The 21,566-nt window shown below is 46.0% G+C and overlaps 3 protein-coding genes across 4 annotated transcripts in view; all 3 read right to left on the bottom strand.

The window, feature by feature from the left end:
* LOC131140070 (serine/threonine-protein phosphatase 2A 56 kDa regulatory subunit epsilon isoform) overlaps positions 1 to 8,204 on the bottom strand; it is a 30,205-nt gene extending 22,001 nt beyond the window's left edge. Inside the window, exon 1 of one of the 2 annotated variants that reach the window (XM_058090159.1) lies at positions 8,073 to 8,204. In XM_058090159.1, coding sequence (XP_057946142.1) covers positions 8,073 to 8,101 — 29 coding nt within the window. In that variant the 5' untranslated portion in view covers positions 8,102 to 8,204. Of the gene's footprint in view, positions 1 to 2,494; positions 2,702 to 8,072 lie in introns of those variants that run through there. The other variant, XM_058090158.1, reaches the window with a different exon arrangement.
* A 1,637-nt stretch (positions 8,205 to 9,841) lies between these two features.
* LOC131140344 (WD repeat-containing protein 89-like) lies at positions 9,842 to 12,155 on the bottom strand. Its single transcript, XM_058090670.1, has 2 exons — positions 11,989 to 12,155; positions 9,842 to 11,733 (listed from the first exon to the last, which is right to left on the bottom strand). Exon 2 carries the CDS (start codon positions 11,709 to 11,711, stop codon positions 10,590 to 10,592), a length of 1,122 nt encoding a protein of 373 aa, XP_057946653.1. The 5' UTR covers positions 11,712 to 11,733; positions 11,989 to 12,155; the 3' UTR covers positions 9,842 to 10,589.
* Positions 12,156 to 13,108: 953 nt separating this feature from the next.
* Positions 13,109 to 21,535, bottom strand: LOC131140723 (sphingosine-1-phosphate phosphatase 1-like). The gene is made up of 3 exons (XM_058091398.1): positions 20,447 to 21,535; positions 16,596 to 16,685; positions 13,109 to 15,175 (listed from the first exon to the last, which is right to left on the bottom strand). Exons 1-3 carry the CDS (start codon positions 21,179 to 21,181, stop codon positions 14,624 to 14,626), a joined length of 1,377 nt encoding a protein of 458 aa, XP_057947381.1. The 5' UTR covers positions 21,182 to 21,535; the 3' UTR covers positions 13,109 to 14,623.
* Between the last annotated feature and the right edge of the window lie 31 nt (positions 21,536 to 21,566).

Raw genomic sequence — 21,566 nt, 5'->3', positions numbered from 1 at the left:
AATATAGACTGACACGTTTGGGAGAGTTCCTTGTTTCTTTGATTTGTTTTTACTTCCGGGATTTCTTGAGTTTGTGACAATTTACACTCTGGTTGGAGTTTTCCCAAAACTCCCAAAAGTTGAGTTTTTAAAGACAGAAACCCATGTCAGCATGTGGACGGGAGTTAAAATAAGCTTTTAAAATATCCATGCTCATGCGTTAAAGCTCTCATGCATCTCTCAATTGCACAAATTAGACAATGACATCAGCCGCCCCACGGCACCACAGATAGATTGCAGTCCTGTGGGGAAACTACATATCTTAAAGGTTTTCACATTTGCTATACAATGTTTAATACGGATAAATTGTGTGCACAGAAATGTGGTGATTGGTCACATTCCAGGAAGTTTGGACCTTAGATAGGGCAGGCCACTTTCCTACCTTCCCTGCGACATTCATACACACAAACAGAGACTTGCACACAAACACACAATGGACACACTTATGAGACTTGGAGTCGGCCGCCACAAGGGGAGGAAGCTGAGGAAACCTTCATGATTGTGTTGGAGCCGCTGATTACATCAAACAAAGCAAGCACACAAACCAACCACACTTCTTTATGCAACTGTTCTTTTTATTTTTTAGCTAAAATACATGAAGACAGAAATCAACACTTTTAGCAACAAGGCGCTGGGGTTTTCTTTACTCTCCAGTTAAACCTGTTAAAACCAAGGAGGCCTACTTCATCATTTTTAATCTCTTAAAAACTGCCTAAATAGCCTAAAATGTAAGTTTCATCCTTTCTCCTGTTGGTGGTGCTGCTGTAAGGAGGCCTATCGCCATGGCAATCTGTCTGCAGGGAGCTACCATATTTGATTAAAAGGTAATGAGGCAGCAGCACGAATGAACACGCCTGGCAGTCGTGAAGAGCAACAGGTGATGGGTGACAAGTGATGGCAGCCAGCGGAGGTTCTGACCCCCATGACACCTCTGGATGAGATGCTTATGTAAGACAAATGGGACGCTGCGGGCCGAACTCCAAAGCTCAGCCGCGACCGATGCTTGCAACGGGAAGAGTGCTACCTGTCAATCGTGATCTGCACGGAAACATGAGGACACTTCATCCATCCAGCTGCAGGAAGCTGTAGCTTTCTTTCTACTTGTAACGATAAATTGGCATAGGACAGTGCCAAGGTTTAATTAACACTTTAGTTAGAAAGCGTCCGCTGAGCATGTTGGGTACACCAATACCCAATATAGAGTAATCCCTCATTTATCTCGGTTAATTGGTTGTAGACCTGACCGCTATAAGTCAATTAGGACTCTAAATGGAATATTTTTATAGTCAGCATAGAAAACCTGCTTATGCCCTTCTAAATATGTTTTATTGTTTTACATTATTAGAGTCATCTAGACAGGAAATAACACCCAGTCACTTTTACACTTGTATCACCCAATATAGTAGACATAATAATCCAAAATACGACACTATAGACAATTAATTAAGACAAAAAAAAAACTCACGTTAGCATTGACAGCGTACTTCCTGCGGTGGCTAACATTACCAGTGTAGCATACATGCCGCTTCATTAACAAGCAGGCAACATTCACACAGGAGATGCTGTTGGCCACAACTCACACCAGTCCCTCGCACTCGCCACCCTGCTAACAGTCAGCTAAATATAGTCAACTCTAGCTAGCTGACATCACATACATCACAACCCACTGCCACAGATACATTGCACATCTGTGGGAAACTTCTACATTTTCAGTGACAGGTGTCATAGTGGGTCCCGGCATCATTTCTTGTTGTCCGTGAAGCCAAAATCAGTCCGAGTGTGACATCACCATCAATCTGGTATTACCTAACAGTACCACAACGCTAAGAAAGGCACGGCTGTGACGTACAGCATGGCACGATGGGCCCTGGTTTCCTTCAGCAATCCCAATCAAAGGTCCAAAGATAGAAGTCACCTTAATGAGTACTAATCAATACATCCGGTGGCGTGGCAACTACCAATGTTAAGTCTTTTAAAAAGAAAAAAAGAAAAGGAAGTAGCGGCAATTCATTGGTGTTATCAGTAAGAATGTTATCATTGCCATTATTAATGAAGGGTGCATCTTTGGCAAGTTTATTGACTCATGGCAAAAATCTATAAACTATTAACCTTGTGTTAACTTTGTGGACGTTACTACCAATGGAGAATCTTCACCATTGTATTGGGATTATTTCTAATTTCCTACCATTCAACAGAAATGATCTCATATATTTTACTTCTATTAACAATTAACAGCAGCCGTCTAATGATCAAATAACTCAAACAATTCCTTGATAAGGCATCAATGACATGTATAGAAAATAATAGACGACTTCTGATACTGCATGAGAGAGAAATGAATATTTGATGACCTCAAAGTGTTTGCATCATCAATCTTCCCCTCGGACAGCAAGACTTGCTAAAAGTGATTTTCCAAATAAGAGGGACCCCGTAGAAGACAGCAGGCTGCACCTACCTATGCAGAGGGGCATTGGCCTCCCCATGTCCAACCATCAGTGCCTCACTTTGGATGTGTCGCTGGCGGGTGGTAGGCTAATAGCGGAGAGCGTCCGATGCAACAACAACAACAACAACTACACAATAAGACATGAAGAGAAGACAGGAGGTAGAGCACAAAGATGTCCAGGCACAGCAGCCATTCCCTCCGATGTGTCTTACATAAGCAGCCTGATGACATCACAGCCTGGCAGGGAGGGAGGGAGGGATTAAGGAGGAACAGGAGGAAGGTGGAGAGGGGAGGGCCGCCAGCAAGAGTGAAACAGAGAGGAAGAGGAGGGAAGAGCAGCTCCACAGGAAGGCAGCAGGGTGGAATCAACAACACATCATGCAGAAAGGGACGTGAGCGGGGATGAATAAGATGGCCTGCAGGTCCGAAGACAAAAGAACCCCGAGCGCAAATCAAATATGGTGTCATTTTCATATCTTTTATGCCGCGCCTCACCGTTTCCTCCCAAACGTAAACACCGACAACTGCGATAAATGACATTTTTTGTTCATTTACATGCCAGTGTCTTCATAGAGATGTTACGCTATCAATTCATTCATTTTCTACCGCTTATCCTCACCAGGGTCGCAGGGGTATGCTGGAGCCTATCCCAGCAGTCTTTGGCGGGGTACCCCCTTGACTGGTCGGCAGCCAATCACAGATATCTTATAAAAACACAAAAAAAGCAGTTTACTGTGCACATTTTCCCCAACTATCCTTTGTCAGTCTATCGGTGCCAACAATTCAATCAACTATTAAGCCATCTTTGTTTACACATTTTGCCTGAGTCACGCTTTTTTTTTTTTTACCACAGTGACATTTTGTCTCTACAACAAACAAGCAATGCGGTTCGTTCCGTGCTAGTTTTAGCCCCACGGGGAAGCTTTGTAGCGGCCCTCCACAAATAAATGTGGACTGCAACAAATAGACTTAGCACAACACGTCCGCCCTCGCTATTGCATTCATTCCAAAAGGCACCGTTTGTTGGTACAAGTCCATAGGCTTGGTAGCTTCTTAACACGCCTCATAAAAACACATTCACTGGCTGTCATGTACATTTTGGCCAATCAGGAGCTTGAAGTTGACTTATAATGCAAGTCAATAGCCATGTTTTCATGAGGAGTTTTTCTCTTTCCGAATGACTTTTCCGAAAACAATGGTATCCATGGAAAGGAATATTCCAATCTCTTGTCTACATGCGCCGCTATAATCAACCAGAATAGTCAATGGGGCATGCCCAGTAAAACGTAAACATCAACATCACATGATACCGACTTCCCAGAGTTTTTCTTTCACTTGTTGGAATAACTCCGTATTGCCAGTTTTTCCTTCGTCCAGTCTTGAAATTTAGTTTGGATCAAAAACAAACTTTGCTTAGCAGTCCAGTGCCGATTGCTGGCCTCCATTTTTTAAAGTGAAGAACATCTGGATCTGCGTGTTACGTCATATCTGAGCATGCGCTGAAAGAACGCACCCGGGATCAATTTAAACAGGAAAAGATCAAATTCAATCTTGCTACTATTTTATAATTAAACTCGGGACATGTTTTATATAGATATATATTTTCTTTTTGAATAAAAGTGGACTTGTGAATGGCGTATAGAAGGGTTTAGATTGTGTTCCACAGATGGCGCTAATGCACACCAAAGCTGCTTGCCAACCGCCAATAAACAACAGAAGAAGAAGAACGCACCCTGACAATTAAAGTACTCACTGATGTAGGCAAAAGTACTTTTCATCCGCAAATTATTTTTAAAAAAGGTGTTAGTGAAGCAGCTCTTGTCATGTCTCACCAGTCCTGCCTCAGACATCCACCCACGCGCCTCGGAACAGACGTGGCAACAAGTTGTCTAAGAACTACCATTGCCAAAATTGTTGCCCTCTTGCTTCTCAATCTCCTACATGGAACCCTTTGGTTGACAAAAAATAACAATTAAATAAATCACTATGATGTCTATTCTTTATGCTATGATTTGAAATACTGTAGACTACTTTTTTATATGTAGTATCGGATGGGTATCACAGGTACTAGCCTGAGTTGTCCCCAGTGTGGGATTGGAAATTAAATCAAATGGCATCACGTGTCACTAGAGCACACACTTTCCAGACGCTTTACGTTCACAAGAACAAGCCGCATTTGTTTGGTAATGTGAACAACCGCGTAAATAAATCAATCGAACGTATTGAACGTCGCACCGCTTTATCAATATAGTGATACGCCGCTGATACAAATTTTAAGACCAGTTGAAAAACGACTAGAATTGACATTTTGCACTGTTGGGTGTTAAGGAGGTTCAACGTAGAGCTTCAAGAAGCAAAAAGAAGAAATGGGAGAGAAACAAAAACACGACTTCATCAGCTCATCAAAAGTTTTCAAAGCCAAAATATTGACAGAAATGTGGATTCAGTATCATTTTGTGTCAGGTTTTCACTCTATTAAAAAATCTCTCTCTCATTGGACGTGTTCGGATTGTTGAGCAGCATAAGCAAAGCTCCTCACAGGGCGCCATAGCTGCCCAGGTTGGACATAGTAAGACAGTCTTTCCAACAAGCTCCTGAGGGTTATGGAACAGAAAAGGCAAGCGGTAGACCCAAAAAATAAAAAAAAATTCACTGGCCCTCGGCCGGGGGATCCCCTTTGGCTGTCCGTCAAGACACGGGACGATACTCGGCCCAAATGAAAGTGGTTACTGGTGCCGAGTGCAGTCCAATAACCATAAACAGCATCTGTAAAAGAAGGCTCTTAAGAACAAACTTCTTGGCCTGTTTGGAACTTGCAATGGAGCCGCCAAAGTGGGACACATTGAAAGGTTGAATAAAGTTTTATTCTCCGATGCACCCTTGATGTTTGGGATGGTTTCCAACACTACCGGCATGACTGGGAACCATCATGATCTGGGGTGCTTTTTCCTTCAATGGAACAATGGAGCTAAGGGTTGTGCAGGGGCGCCAAACGGCAAACGGCTGTGAGGAGATGTTGCGGGGGGCACCCCCCATGACTGAAGGCCCTCCTCTGTGTGGTCAACGTTGCAGTTCACAATGCCCGTCTGACAAAAGTACTTGGTCCAAAAGAGTAACGTTGTTCCTCTGGGAGATCTCGCGTGTTCCCATGATCTGAATCCAATTGAGAACATCAGGGCATGGATGGTAAAGAAAGTTTACAAAAACGGACATCAGTTCCAGAGAGTGGACCCCCTCTGTGAGGCCATCTTCACCACCTGAGCAACATTCCCATGAGCCTCCATGGAAACCGTGGCATCAAACATGTCCGAACCAATTTTTGAGGCGAGAACAAGAATGGAACAGCTCCAGGAGGTTTCAGGGTTTGTTTTCTTTTAGCTATGGTTAGCTAAAGTTTTGATCAGCTGATGAATAGTCTCTTTTAGTTGAATGGTTGTTTGCAATCATTTGTTTCAACTATTTATTTTTGTCTCACTCCTATGTCTTCTTTTGGCATTTTAACGCCCTGCTTAAGATGGTCCGAAAATTTTAATCATGAGTGTATGCTAATAAAATCACATGTACATTATTTTTAAACATTGTACACTTACAGGGGGACCAGGAAAGAGTGTTTTTTTAATTGAATCACCCCTGCAATTTAAATTCTCATAACAGACACAATAATCCCTAATAAAAACACAGGCTAATGTTGCTGCATTAGCGCATGAAAAGCAAAACTCAACTCTGAACCTACAACGTCACTTCCTGTCTGCCCGCCGTTGCAACACATACCAGCATGAGTCTTATTTATGTATTAAATGACTTATTGACTCTTATGTATACCATATTGGGTAATACAAGTGTAAAGGTGACTTATTTCATGTCTATAGGACTCTAATAATGTTTAAAAAAATTGTATTTAAGGGCCTAAACCGGTTTTCTACTAAAATATACAAAGTACAAAAATATTTCACTTATCCTATTTCTCTGAAATTCACTTATCACGGCCTGGTCTGGAACCAAATAACAGCAATAAACAAGGGATTACTGTACAAGTCATTAATGCAACACAACAGGTGGTCCTCAGATTACGAACGAGTTCCATTTGGGTGAAAATCTGAATTTATACCTAATTGACAGCTAAATGAACTAAGTTACCGCATCCATTTATTTTCTAATTAAATGTACACAAGTACACACAATCTATACTGCAAAACCGCTGCTCAAGCTCTGCTTCTGATCCTCACCAACGTCGCTGGGGTATGCTGGAGGAGCCTATCCCAGTTGAATTCGGGCGAGAGGCGGGGTACACCCTGGACTGTTGGCCCGTCAATCACAGGGCACATATAGACAATCTTTTAGTCGCCAAACATGCATGATTTGGGACTGTGGGAGGAAACCTACAACATGCAAACGCCACACAATGATTGCAACGTGTTGGTGATGCAAGGCGGCACCAAGACTACTTCCTTCAATACTGGACTCACAGGAAAACCAGACCTTTTCTATCGTACAAGACGCCACAATCAAACTTGTGGAGCCCCACTGTATGTAACTTTTTAATATACAGAAGCGTGTTCGCAACCACAAAAGTCGTAAACTCAGGATAACCTCTTTTTTTGTTTCATCAAGTAGATAGAACTGATTTAGCGCCGTCCTGTCCAATAAAGGCCGTCAAGGAGATGACAGCACCTATAAATCATAAATTAACATTGATTCATAATGGCATCATGTTCACAGTCACAAAACAATTAACTAAAACAAAGACACACACACACACACACACAGGGCTGATAAGAAGGCGGCCATTAGTCCATCCTAGTGCTCATATAAACACTGGAGACTTTGAATGTCCAATACAGTCCAAATGGTCCAACACACCTTCACAAAGTGACAATGACATCACATGATGCACCACATGATGCCACAGTGGCCTTATTGTATTAATGCTTGCATCCAGTACACCTTCATCTGTAACTTAGGACATTTAAAGCATTTCCCACATTTTCAAAACCACCACGCATTCGCCATTTGATAGAAATTGGTTCAATTGTCAACAATGGAACATCAGCTACCAATGGAAGGAAAGTGTCCCCGCCACGGACTCGAACACCGTGCACAATAAAGATATCAATTGACGGTGCAATAAGGAAGATTTGTGTATTTACACATCGACTAGCTTTAGCAGCGGATTGCACCATGAGGGGCAGAGCTGAGCAGCAGAGCTCATGTTGGGCCCGTCGGCAGCACAACACTCCTAACTTGACAGCTAGCGTTAGCCAGCTAGCACTGTTAGCCTCCCGATTTACTCTTTCAAGGAATTCGCCGCGTTTATCGCTAGCTAGTTGCCTTCTGTGCGCACATGAAGCACGTTTGTATTGTTAGGATGGACTCCATCCATGCATTAATGACAAGGAGCGCACCTAAAGAGAGAAAATGTCATTGTAGTTCGCTAGCAAGCGGCTAGCGCGGGTTAGCCCAAGTTGAAGCTAACCCTTAGCATGCTAGTCATCGGCAAGCATTCATAGCATCTTGCAAAGGAAACACAGCACATAGAAACACGAACAAACATGTAGTCTGGGTCACCGTATGTGCTAAATAACTTTACCTGGGCGGGTTCGGGCGATCACCCATCATCCCAGATGTAAATACACAGGCAGTGCTAATGCTGCTAGCGATAGCTCACAGACTGACTGGGCGATGGGCTGGACGCTCAGTCCCAGAGTCCAGACAAGCCGCTCTTAGCGCTCCGGTGGGGGGTACTTTACCTTGATCCTCTGCGGTTCGCGACGGAGACGGCGGCGAGGAGGAGTTATCCTATGTTTGGGAATCTAGCGGGGGCTACGTGCGGGGCTACCTCCAGCTCGGTGCGAACAGCCTTTGCCAAGCAGCGGCGGAACAGCGGCAGAATGTCGGCCTCCAACAGCCTATGTAGCCTCCTTCGAACCGAGCAGCCCTTAAACTCCCATCAACAACGAAACGCGGCCGTGTGGAAGCGATTGCGTTCGGCGCTATTACATTCCACCATGAAGTCTCGGATGGTGTCGGTATTCTCCTATTCTGGATCTTCTCAGCCTATTGTCAACACTGCTGGGCTGACACCACGGCACACATAACACAAGCACACTAACGTGCTCGGCGGCGCTGGGAGCGTCCCGACACGCTGATTGGACGCTACCGCGGATAACGGCGATGGCGATTGGACGAGGTGGCGCGTCAGTCAGCCGGACGGGCGGGCGCAGGCTGTGAAGCCGTCGGTTCGGTGGAGGAGCAGCGAAGAGGAAGGAGATGGAGGCTGGAAGCAAAGTGCACTTTGGGAGCGTTCGGCTCCTCCACTCAGCGCGCCGGAATGAGGCTAAACCCGTGCGAGGCCCTGCCCCGCTGCTCCGTCGCCGCTCTTCGCCCGGGCGAACCGCAAGAGCCTGGAGATCCGCAATAGAGGATGTCTGCATGTCCGCTATCAGATCAAAGAGGACGTTAGGAAGGATGTTGCGTAACGAGTCAGATAGATTTTATTTGACATGATTGCTTTCTGGGAGGTGGTGGTGCTGCGAGGCATCCTTTTCTCTTTTCCGTATTTTGTTCCCCCTAATCATCACCCCTGACTGCCTGACTGACACCTGATCTAGCAGTGTTGGCTAAACCAACACAGCTCCACTCACAATTCCATCATTTTCCTCATTTAATGTCATCCTGGCGTTCTTGAGCCGCATGGAAAATGCTCTCCAACCTGTTTAAGGATGTATACCTTGGGAAATTTAGCATTCAACAGAGGGTCATGGACTCAAACCACTATCTCGCAGTGTGTGATCACCTTGTGCTGATGGTACCATGAACAAAAATGATCTAAAGGCGTTTAACTACTTCTCGAATGATTCAGACCGTTCCAAAGTTCAATTTCCCAATTCATTTTTAGACTTTTAGCCTTCCTGGTACATTGCGCTATATCATGCTCGGTGTTAGCAGGCTAATGTTAGCATTACTAGCGTTTTTTGCTATTTTTATGGTAGACATATTTATAAACAATCATGCTAGATGTGAGCATTCTTACGTTAGCATTGCTAACATGTTAACATTAGCATCTTAACATTTTTATAGGAAGTCACATATACTTTACCTCTATCATGTTCGGTGTTGACATGCTAACATTAGTATGATAGCATTGTTTACATGCTAACAGTAGCATAGTAACATTTTTATAGGAAGTCGCATATGCTTAACCCCTATCATGTTCGGTGTTGGCATGCTAACATTAGTATGTTATTCATTAGTATGAATAAAATGTATTCTTCCATATCCCGTTTCTGATAATTCCTGCAAAGCTCATCCAAACAAACAGATAAACGCCAGTAAAAACATAATAATATACATTTTATTTGTTGGCGCCCTTCAAAACACCCAAGGTCACCGTACACGCAGAAATAGACACAGAACACAATACCAGATAAAATAGTAAAGCAGGGGTGGGTAAATATTTGGACTCGTGGGTCGCATTGAGTTAACAAAATTGTCCGGGGGACCGGAACATATATTTAACACACCTTGAATTACTTTTTTCAGGAGCACTTTAACTTTTTTTTTTTTTTTTTACTAAATAAGACATCCGACTTGCAAGTCATGTTGCCAGTTGGCGGGCCGGGTTCAAACGCGTGGTGGGCCGCATGTGGCCCCCGGGCCGTAGTTTGCCCATCCCTGTAATAAAGCAAGTAAAAGACAAGCAAAACGAAGGTCAGGAGGAGTAAACGGTTTCAAACAGGTGAGTTTGAAGGTGTCAACAGAGTCCAGTAAACGGATGTGTCGTGGTATTCCAGTATTCCAGAGAATATTCCAAAGTCTCGGAGCTGAGCAGCTGAAAACCCGAGCACCAAAAGTAGTCAAATTAACGTGAGGCGTGGAGGGAATAGGAATAATAATAATAATAATAATAATAATAACAACAGGGATCCACTGGCCTTCATTTTGTTAGCAAAACTAAATATTTCAACAATGGAAGAAACGTCAGTGCTGATGCAGCAAAGCAAAGCAACGTGACATCGACCACAGCCGTGTCTTTAAAAGCCACTTTCACAATTCAAATGTACTTTAAATCTTATAAAATGTACTTTAAATCTTATATAAATGTACTTTAAACCTTATATAAATGTTTTCTATGAGGTCTGGTTTTCACTTTCAGAGCCAAAGCACTTTTCATGGACTCCTTTTTCCCCGCCGTTAGCCCCTCCCCTCCCGGCTTCCACTGCAACAGCTGAGCGTCCTCTCCGCCGGTGACCAGCGCACCTCCAGACGCGTCCCACAGGAAGCAGCGCACGGTGGAGGCGTGTCCGCCGTCGAGGCTCGTGAGCAGACGGAGCCCGTCGCCATCGCACTCCATCAAGTGAAGGTCGCCGCCGTTGTCGCCACCGACCACCAGCAGCTTGTGGGCGTCCTCCAGCCACGCCCCTCCCACCAAGTAATCCAGGCCGCCCCCGGGGGCCGCGGGCACCAGGCTGCGTGCGTCCCGGCAGCTGAAGACGGTGAGGGGTTCCTCGGTGTCCAGCTGTCTTAGGTCCCACAGGTGCAGACCCTCGTCGTGGCCCAGACACAGCAGGCGGCTGTAGTCGTCGGCGCACCAGCACACGGCGCTGGCGGAGGAGTCGCTGTTACAAGTCGCCAGCAGCGCCTCGTCCTCCGTCGCCCGGCTCAGGTCAAACACGTTGACGAGACCGTCGGTGGAGCAGGAAGCCATGCGGTCCTTGTCGCCGGGGTGGAAGCGCACCTGCGTGATGTCATCGCTGTGTGACTCGGAGTACACCCCCAGGAGGGACGCACCGGGCTTCCTGGCGTCCCAGAACACCAGGAAGCTGTCCTCCTTGTTCACCTGCTCCGTGCCGGCGCACAGCAGCAAGTCGCCGCAGCTCAGGTCGAAGCTGCAGAAGCTGTGGGACGAGTCGCCTCGAAACAGCTGGGCGGCGTCTGTCCCGGGGCGGCGAGCGTCCCACGCCCGCACCGTCCCGTCCGCGGAAGCCGAGTAGACGAGGTGCGGGGAGCTGTGAGCGAAGGTGAGACCGCACAAAGGGCCACTGTGACCACGGTACTCGCCCTGCAGCTTCAGCGTGTCCTTGTTGTGTACGTGGACGGCCATGTTGGAGCACGAAACCGCCAACCCGCCTTCTGGCTGAAGGGCCATGCCGAGCAGGTAGGTGGGCTTCTCGGGACGACATCGCCGAGCGATGGACAAACTTGTCAACTTCTTCTCCAAAGCGTCCATGACGACATCCAAACACCTTCACCTTCAGAGAATTATTAAACAATGTTAGCCGCTCTGCTAAACCGTTTTGACAAATAGTATCAATAAACTCTCATGGATTTATTTATTTAAGCCCTCACAGGGAACATTGAAAGCAGCAGAAAATATATAGATTATATAATTTCGGACAAACCAAAGTGATTTACGTGGATGAAAGTAACGCCAATTAGCATGCAGCATCAAACAGTATTAGCAATCGTAGCGACTAGCTACAAATATGATATTTGAGTACATATACCTTATTTCCTCCGCGTTCAAAACACCCGCCAACTCTTTAATTCACCGACGACGACATTTTTCTATTCTTTTCTAGTCTAACCACCTCCTACAAGAAGAATTAAGTGGCTTATATAAATACGGTCCGTTACCCCTGCTGACTGTCTTGGCTGTTTGCTAAAATGGGCATGGAGGACGACTGTGTTACAGTCTTTAAAGGCCGGAACAACATCCGTCCAAACAAAGGTTCCGCATCGCCCAAACTAGCAAAGATTAGATATCATTTTGTTTTTAAACAAAGTTCTGACTGTTGTTATTATTATATAATGTCATTCTATTTTATTAGGTATTATTCATTTGTGTTATGATGTGTTCTTTGTTTAGCAAAGATAAAACTTCGGGAAGTTGTGAATCCAAAGATGTCCTTTAGATGGCAGCAGTGTCTTCTCATCAACGTTTCAATGCTGAGCAACCCTTTTTTGGTCTTCAACTGAAGCACCTAAATCCTAAATGTTTACTGTATAAAAGTTGACTTGAATATTCAGGTACGTCTCACAGGGACAGTTTAAAGACATTCTTTACGACCAGAAGTCCAAAATGCTCACCTCGCCTCAGCTGAGAACTTGGAAAAGAATTAAAGCGCAAACTTTCAATGTTTTTTAACCCAGCAAAGTCTTCATCTACCTCAGTCCCACTTCAGTGCTTCCCTCAGGAGGAGCTCAAGATGAAGAAGCCAGCATCTGGAGTGTCTCAGTAGCAGCGCCAAGTGGAAAGCTGGCCAGAAGACAAAACCACTTGACCACAGGTCCGTCCACATGTGAGCGAATGAAGCAGCTGCAGTGTCCGAGCTGGAGTGGTGACGTCATCAAAGCCTCCATCTATGGTGATCTACCACTAAACGTCCCTGCGTGAGACACAACCAGATGATGGACGAGCAGACATTGCATGATAGTTGGACGTTCATGTTCATGCAGCTGTGACCTCACTTCCTGTTCTTTGTGAAGGTCAAGGAATGTCACATGATCATAACTTGGCGCAGAGGATCTCAGGACCAGATGTACAGGCCGGACCACATTTACAGTCAAAGACATCAAACTTTAGGAAAACTTTTTTTCAACCAAACAAAAAACACCAAACATTGAAATGATGAATTTTATTTGATTTATTTGAGTCCATTTGGCTGAAAACATCTCATCTATATACAAAAATAGTCAAGTCAATCTTCATACAAGGTCCTCAAACGAGTCCAACATCAGGACACCAGTCAACCAACTCCTAACACGACACATAAACCAGTGGTGTCCAAAGTGTGGCCCCGGGGGGAATTTCTTCACCCTCGTCATATTATAGAATTACAGTATTTTCCGGACTATAGTGGCACTTTTTTTTCATAGGTTGGCTGTTCCTGTGACTTATACTCCAGAGCGACTTATGTATGGTTTTTTCTACCTAATTATGCATTTTTGGCCTTGTGCAACTTATACTCTGGAGCGACTTATAGTCCAGAAAATACAGTAAATGAATAAATTACCAATGAGATATGACATTAATAATTTGTATTGTCACATTAATACAAAGCCGAGATGCTATGTTAGCATATACCGACCAACATGGGATTTTTTTTAGCATCTTTAATGTAGTGGTCCCAAATGTGAATTTGTTTATCCATACGACCCTCATAATAAAATGTGTGGACACCCCCGACATGAACATTCAGAAAGTCAAATGTGGTTTCTTGAGTTTCTAACTTGAGGAGCAGCAAAGTGCAAATGGCAACATGAAATACCGTGTCATGACCTCGCAAGGCACTAGAGGGCAGAGTCGAGCTCTGCTGGCGGTTTCGCCGCCGTATTTGGTCACGTTTCTTAACATTTTTAGTGACGAAAAGGAAGGGTCGTGTTCTTGACCTTTATGGAAGTTTCCTGTGTGCCGTTAACAGCAAACCGCACAGACAAGTCATGTGATTGCCGGAGGAAACAAACTGGAGGAGCAATGAAATGTCAACACTACACGCAGTTTTTAAGGATTTCGAATACAAAAAAGCCACCCTGCCGGTACAACGTCGTTTATAATAGTTTTAAAAACACGTGACATGGTCTTCGTCACGTTGAAGGCTGAGTGAGAATAATGTGCCATCACGGGCAGCAAGGCTACAGGAGGTGATCAAGAAACTCCCCACTTGCCCCAATTGACTATTTATTGCTTTTTAAGAATATGTATATTTCTATTTGAGGCGTTTATGGACATATTGTGATTGTAATGCCAGTGTGAAAGAGGGCGTGAGGACGTTTCATCGAGTAAACATCTGACATCGGTGGAAAGAACACAATTAATTTTTTACAGTGTACATCAGGTAGGAAATGAGACAAAAACTCTTTAAAGTTCCCACAGTTGAAAGATGGTATGTGCCTGCATGTGCGTTTCTTCTAACAGGAAGAGCAATCGATCACAGAGCTAACGAGGCGCTATGCATCCAAAGCCCTCTGGCGGCTCTAAAATGGTTTGCGTCGAAGAAGAAGACGAGCTTCTACTTGGAGTGTCCCGTGCAAACGTCCACTGGGAACCCGATGCCGTGTTCCGTCATGGCGAATCAGTAGTGGTCTTCTAGAGAGGAGCTGAGGATGTTGGAGAAGACGTCGAGCATGAAGGTCACGTGGTCAACAGAGCGGCAGGTAGCTGAAGAGGAGCGGCACCAGGAAGAGCGTGTTGAAGCCCACCGTCCCGTAGACGATGTAGCGGTAGGAAAGCTCCACCTCGGCGTGCTGCCTGGCCTTCCTCATGTCGCCGCCCGGGATGGCCAGGAGGCGGCACACCAGCGGGATGGTCAGCGCTTTCATCAGCGCCCGCGTGGCCACCACGACCAGCACGCCCAGCAGGAAGCGCAGCGCGGCTGTGCCCACCAGGCCCCCGCTGAGGGCAGGCAGCGAGAGGGGAAGGCGCTCCGGCGGGGGGTCCGCCATCAGGCCCAGGCGGTGGTTGACGTGGGAGGCCAGGGCGATGCCGCCACCCGAGCCCAGGATCTGAGCCGTGTCGCCCCGGGATGTGCTCCACGTGTCCAGGGTGAAGGAGAACAGGCCCAGGCCCAGGTGGACGCACACGATGACCAGCGGGGCGTGGACGCACGTCAGGACGAAGTCGTCGATGGCGTCCATCGCCGGCAGGAAGAGGAGGAGAATGAGGACGCTGTAGAAGACGCCGACAATGACGTCCTGCGAGGATCAGACATCATAAGCATGAGTTATTATTATTAATAATAATAATTTAATCGTGCATTTTTGTCTCAAAACGCCATCCACGTGATTTGCTAAAAGGAACACAAAACAATAGAAGAAAAAGGTTTCAAGAAATGCCTTAGGACCTTTTCCAAACACATTGCGGTGCCCCCGTACTATGGAGCAAGGCATTCCACTCCAGCTGTGTTGCAGTCTGGAGTTTGGGAGTTCAGAAATGTTGTGGAAGTGGTTTCATGGGGTGACTTGTGACGACGTTAAAGAAAGAGGAATATTCAAGTCCACAAAGAAAGCCACCAAAAGTGAGTGCGTTTTGTGTTGTTGTCATAAGGTTGCCACGGTAACGAGCAGCTATGTTTGCAAGAGCGGACTGGAGCCAGACGTCAAGGCGGCCACACAAGATTCTTTGCAGATGAACGCATGGAGCTCAGACGCTTCCTGGACGTTCCTTGTAACTTCCAACATCATTTTTTTATGATGCAGTATATTTTATTTATTAAATATTTTAATATTATAAAATATTTAATATTTTTATATTATAACATATTTAATATTTTTATATTATAACATATTTAATATTTTTATATTATAATATTTATAATATTGTATTAATATTATATTATTAATATTATATTAATCATATTTATATAATATTCATACCAATTTATTGCTAATTTAATTGCTAATTAATCTAACAGACAGTAAATGTCCCACAACCATTCATGTCTAAACCGCTGGCACAAAAGTGAGTACCCCCCCCCCCCCCCCCTTGTGAAAACGTCCACATTGTGTCCAAAGTGTGAATATTTAGTGTGGATGGCCAGAGTTCAGTAGAACATCACAGGAAGCCTCTGAGGTCCAGTTTCATGATGACTCCTCCACCTTCTGTTGGAGGATTCCCCTCAGATGCTTGATCAGGTTTAGGTCCTTGTCCTTGGAGGTGTGTTTGGGGTCCTCATCATGTTGGACTCCTGCCCTGCAGCTGCGTGTCCCCAGGGAGGTGCTCATCATTCATGTTCCTGGAGCTCAGCAGTGATGAGAGGATGAGAGGAGCTCCAGGAGTCCTTAGTCTGATGTTCTTCAAAGTCTTTGCGGGCCGTCTTGTTCATCATGTCTTTCCAGCGGTGTTGGTCATGTGATCCAGCAGATGTCATGTGGTTGAAGAGGCCGTCACCACGACGGCACCTGTCAGCAGCCACGAGGAGTCCAAGGCGTGCGAAAGCGACTTGATCCACGCAGCTGTCAATCAAACCTGCTTCAAAGCGCTGTGACCACGGATCTACTCATCCATCTGGACCCTGAAGACAAACTTGGCTTTTTCCTTTGGGAGCGTCGGAGCACTGCAATTGTGAGCAGATGTGTGTGTGCGTGTGTGTGTGTGCACATGGGCGGGACTTACCAGAACCGAGTGCATCCCCAAGTAGATCCGACTGACGCAGACCAGCAGACACCAACAGAGAGCCAAAACCAAGCCCAGCGTGAAGGAGTACTGTGGACCAGATACGAAGAGTCAATCCCAAATACTAACCATCAACACTGACGGTTGGGTGCTGGAGCCTATCCCAGCTGTCTTGAGGCGAGAGGCGGGGTGCAAACGCCACACAGAGATGGCCGAGGGTGGAATTGAACCCGGGTCTCCTAGCTGTGAGGTCTGCACGCTAACCACACGAACAACGTGTAGCCCTTAAAAGTCTTTAAAGTTTATTTGTTCTATAGTACTTTATATAACACTTAATATTAATAATACAGCCATTGGTTGTGTTACTACTATGTTCTGGCATAGAGTATTCCTTATGCTTGGGAATCTCATGATAAACTATTATGTAAGTTGTGTGTATATTGGGAATGACATTTATGTAGGTAGACGTTCCCACTCCCACTTCCACACGCTTATGTCACCCTTTAGGGGCAAAATTCATACTGAGGACGACCTGTTAGTTTCTTAGATCATGCAGTTATAAGATAATAATAACAATAAAGTTTTATCTTATCTGACCTCAACCGCGCATGAAGCGTCCGCATGTACAATGAAGTAGCGGGGAGATGGACGGGAGGCGGGACGTAAGGTTGACTGACAGCTGAGTCGGTAGAAATGTGATCTGCTGAGCTTTTCACTTTCGCTAAAAGCCTTTTGTTGTCTTTTGTGTGTGAAACACACATACACACAACCCTAAGGTTGACACAAACACACAAACACACATACACACAACCCTCAGGTTGACACAAACACACATACACACACACAACCCTCAGGTTGACACAAACACATATACACATACACACATACACACAATCCTCAGGTTGACACAAACACACAAACACACACACAACCCTCAGGTTGACACAAACACACAAACACACATACACACAACCCTCAGGTTGACACAAACACACAAACACACATACACACAACCCTCAGGTTGACACAAACACACAAACACATATACACACATACACACAACCCTCAGGTTGACACAAACACACATACACACAACCCTCAGATTGACACAAACACACATACACACATACACACATACACACAACCCTCAGGTTGACACAAACACACAACCCTCAGGTTGACACAAACACACAAACACACATACACACAACCCTCAGGTTGACACAAACACACAAACACACATACACACAACCCTCAGGTTGACACAAACACATATACACACATACACACAACCCTCAGGTTGACACAAACACACAAACACACATACACACAACCCTCAGGTTGACACAAACACACAAACACACATACACACAACCCTCAGGTTGACACAAACACATATACACACATACACACAACCCTCAGGTTGACACAAACACACATACACACATACACACAACCCTCTGGTTGACACAAACACACCACAAGGTTGCATCTGATGTCCAGTGGGTGGAGGTTAGCAAAGTGTAGGTCATTCACAAGGTCATTACAGTCTCAACATCTCCAACACGGTGCCGACAGAACTTCCCAGACCGTGACCGTGCTTGTGCGGACTCGCCAAGGCACCACCACCTGAGTAGTCTGTGTTTTTCCAGAGTCTAAGCATGGTGTCTACAGTCTCAACATGGAGGCCCCATAGCCACGCCTCACGCCTGGCAGGGGGCCATCCAGCATGAAGCCAGTTCTGCAGTGTAAACATCATCATGTTTACATGTGACGCCGCTACAGTGCACGGGTCTCGGGCCGCACATCATCAGACATCAGGGAGAGCCTCCACATTTGCTTCCCAGCTTTGACCTCACGTGGAGAAACATCTGGCTGTGGTTAGCGTCCTCGCCGAGGGAGGCGGGGCCCCGCTGCTGTGGAGGGAGGAGATCCGGCTGACTTGTGCCCATCCAAACATTCCTGTTCTGCTCCGACAAGTCCGCTGAGACAGCAGTCATACGCAATGTTTCTCTTCCTGTGATGTTCACCTTGGAACACGTCTACTGCCCTGTGGTACGCTCAGTGAAATGAGTCTGCTAATTGGTGCTAACGGACTCTACCACCACCAAACATCCATGGACATTCATACACCAGTGTGGATAACACTACAGGCAAAGTGGGTGCCAAGGACACAACAGCAGTGTCTGCTGCCCCTCGACTACATACACTTTACACTATTAACACTGCTCGACTTCTTTTTACACTTGTGTGGCAGTTAACAATGTTCAATGTGGGTCTGGTGCATTTCAAAGGGCATATTTCCTCTTTTAGATGTTGGCGTATTTACCCTTTTTGTTGATTGTTATGTATACATTATGTATATTCATTCATTCATTCATTCATTCATTCATTCATTCATTCGCTACCTCACAGCTAGGAGACCCGAGTTCAATTCCACCCGCGGCCATCTCTGTGTGGAGTTTGCATGTTCTCCCCGTGCATGCGTGGGTTTTCTCCGGGTACTCCGGTTTCCTCCCACATTCCAAAAAACATGCTAGGTTAATTAGCCACTCCAAATTGTCCATAGGTATGAATGTGAGTGTGAATGGTTGTTTGTCTATATGTGCCCTGGGATTGGCTGGCCACCAGTCCAGGGTGGACCGTGCCTCTTGCCCCCAAAAGACAGCTGGGATAGGCTCCAGCACCCCCTTATCTTGAGGATAAGTGGTAGAAAATGAATGAATGAATAAAAGGTTTGATTTAAAAACTGCATTTTGTGTTCAGTTGTGTTGCCATTGACTAATATTTCAATTTGTTTGCCAACACTTTTCCACACCATTTCCTCTGGGAAGGAAAGTTTCCAAAAGGGAAAAAAGGCCAACCAATGTCCAATGTTCAACCTTGTCGTCTCCTATTCTGACCCGATCCTTCATGTACTCGTGTGTGAGACATCCGAGGTCATAAACAAACACAGCAGCGAGGTCAAAGTCTCATTGGAGTCATGTGACCTCCACACTCACGTGTTAAAACTTTGAGCATTGTGCATCAAAGACGTCAAAGCGGCGGGCTGTCTTATCTGGGCTTGTAAATGAGTTTGCGTTATAAACCTTGAAGACCATTAAATGCTGAGGTGTTTCATTTCTACTTCCTGTCCATGTGTTCTAACTTTGTAGCAGGGGCACGACGACACAGGAAGCAGTCGCTCGGCTACAGAGATTATCCGTGAACTTATAGAATTAACATTCCGTCTACAACCTTTTCCATTGTTCAAAGCATTCACTATCTCAAAGTCCACCAGAAGGCCTTCATTGGGCGGACAGATGATGTCATCAAAAACTTATAGTATTAACATTCCGTCTACAACCTTTTCCATTGTTCAAAGCATTCACTATCTCAAAGTCCACCAGAAAGCCTTCATTGGGCGGACAGATGATGTCATCAAAGAATTTCAGAACTGCAAGATCACAGCATTTGGCTGGCGACCAGTCTGTCGGGATAGGCTCCAGCATACCCCGCAAATCTAGAAAATGGTTGGGTGGGAGATCACAGCCAATCATAGCAGCCTGCAGACACCAGTGATGCCCCCTGGCGTCTGTGAGCAGTAAAACGATGCTACAAAGTGACATTAGTGTTTTTCTGTCTCAATAAAGTTAGATTGAATGATCTGTCCATGTGATGCGTGTGTGTGGTAACTGCGGTGCACTGATCAAGTCCAACTGAAAATGCTGATGCTCTAACTGAACTTCTTTCATATGAAAAACGAAGAGGAAGAGGAAGTTAGCGGGTTTCCTCGATGAGGAAGCGACTCCCATTCCAATCGCTTCCCTTTTAAGTTTGTGAGTGGATTTGTGAGCGTTTCTTCTTCTCACCTGCCAGCGATCGCAGGTCATGATGAAGAGGGCGAAGGGGATGGCGGTGCCGGACATGGCGTGTGTGGACGGCATGCTGTACTCCGAGTTGTAGAACACCTCCATTTTGACCACGGGAGGCGAGGCGGGTCTGGACCAGCCGATCACGTCCTTGGTGCACTGGCCCAGGTACATGACCCACACCCACACCATGATGAGTCTCCGGCTCACGAAGGCGTCCACGTTCCACAGCAGGAAGGGGAAGAAGGTGATGTAAAATAATTCGTTGCCCAGTTCGGTTCCGAATGAGAACAGGTAGTAGAAGACGCGGTTCTGGATCAGAAACTCTTGACCGGCGTCCCCCGTCAAGGAGTTCCTGCGAAGCGGCTTGACCCTGCTGGCTGCCCCGGCTTCATCCGTCATGGCCCCGCTGTGATCGGACACACCGGCCGCTGGTGTCTTGGTGGGCAGGGAGCCATTGTGGGGAGGATCTTCCTCGCGGTGCTTTTCTCTCTTCCGAACCCCCGCTGTCCCCAAGTCCACATCCACTGCCTCGCCCCCATCGTCCTGGTCCAGCTGGTGGTAGCAAGCCCCGTTGTTTTGCGTCTCGCTCGGCGTCGCTTCCCTGTCGTTGCCTCCCCCGACCGCCGTCCTGGTAAACGTCCCTCGTACTCCGCAAATGTGCTGGAAACGAGCGACGAGGTGTGGGTCTTGGAGGAAGCGGGAGAGCTCCAACAAGCGGTTACTTTTCTCCATGTTGGACGTACGGCTCGGTGGTCAGCGCACAGCCGAAAAAGGAAGCAGTCGCTCGGCTACTTTGGCCGCACGGTGGACTATGGAGGCTAGCTAGCATTAGCATTAGCATCAGCATCAGCGCCGAGTGTCTTCAACTATGGCGACTTAAAGCGGATAGACGTGTGCATCAAAAACTACCATGTGGTTTAGAAGTCTAAGCGACAATGAATACAATAAATACCAAAGATGTTTGCTCTTGTTCGTCCTGATTCAGGTACCGACTTTAAACCGACCTCTTCAATGGAGACTCTTCTTCTAATGACAGCACTCAGCCCACTGCACGAGCAACCCGCCTTTCCTTGATGCCTTACAGGACCGTCGGACATTCCAGCACTCCTTCTGTTTT

Source organism: Doryrhamphus excisus, chromosome 13 (assembly GCF_030265055.1).
Source record: "Doryrhamphus excisus isolate RoL2022-K1 chromosome 13, RoL_Dexc_1.0, whole genome shotgun sequence".
Lineage (NCBI taxonomy): Eukaryota > Metazoa > Chordata > Actinopteri > Syngnathiformes > Syngnathidae > Doryrhamphus > Doryrhamphus excisus.
Note: the sequence above shows the minus strand (reverse complement) of the source record. Positions and strands in the feature narration are given on the sequence as shown.

Excerpts from the sequence above, each read along its gene's own strand:
- LOC131140344 (XM_058090670.1), bottom strand. The coding sequence starts at position 11,711 with ATGGACGCTTTGGAGAAGAAGTTGACAAGTTTGTCCATCGCTCGGCGA.
- LOC131140723 (XM_058091398.1), bottom strand. The coding sequence starts at position 21,181 with ATGGAGAAAAGTAACCGCTTGTTGGAGCTCTCCCGCTTCCTCCAAGAC. Across the intron at positions 16,686-20,446 it reads TGACCTGCGATCGCTGGCAG|TACTCCTTCACGCTGGGCTT; the intron begins GTGAGAAGAAGA and ends TCTGGTCCACAG. Across the intron at positions 15,176-16,595 it reads TGGGGATGCACTCGGTTCTG|GACGTCATTGTCGGCGTCTT; the intron begins GTAAGTCCCGCC and ends TGATCCTCGCAG.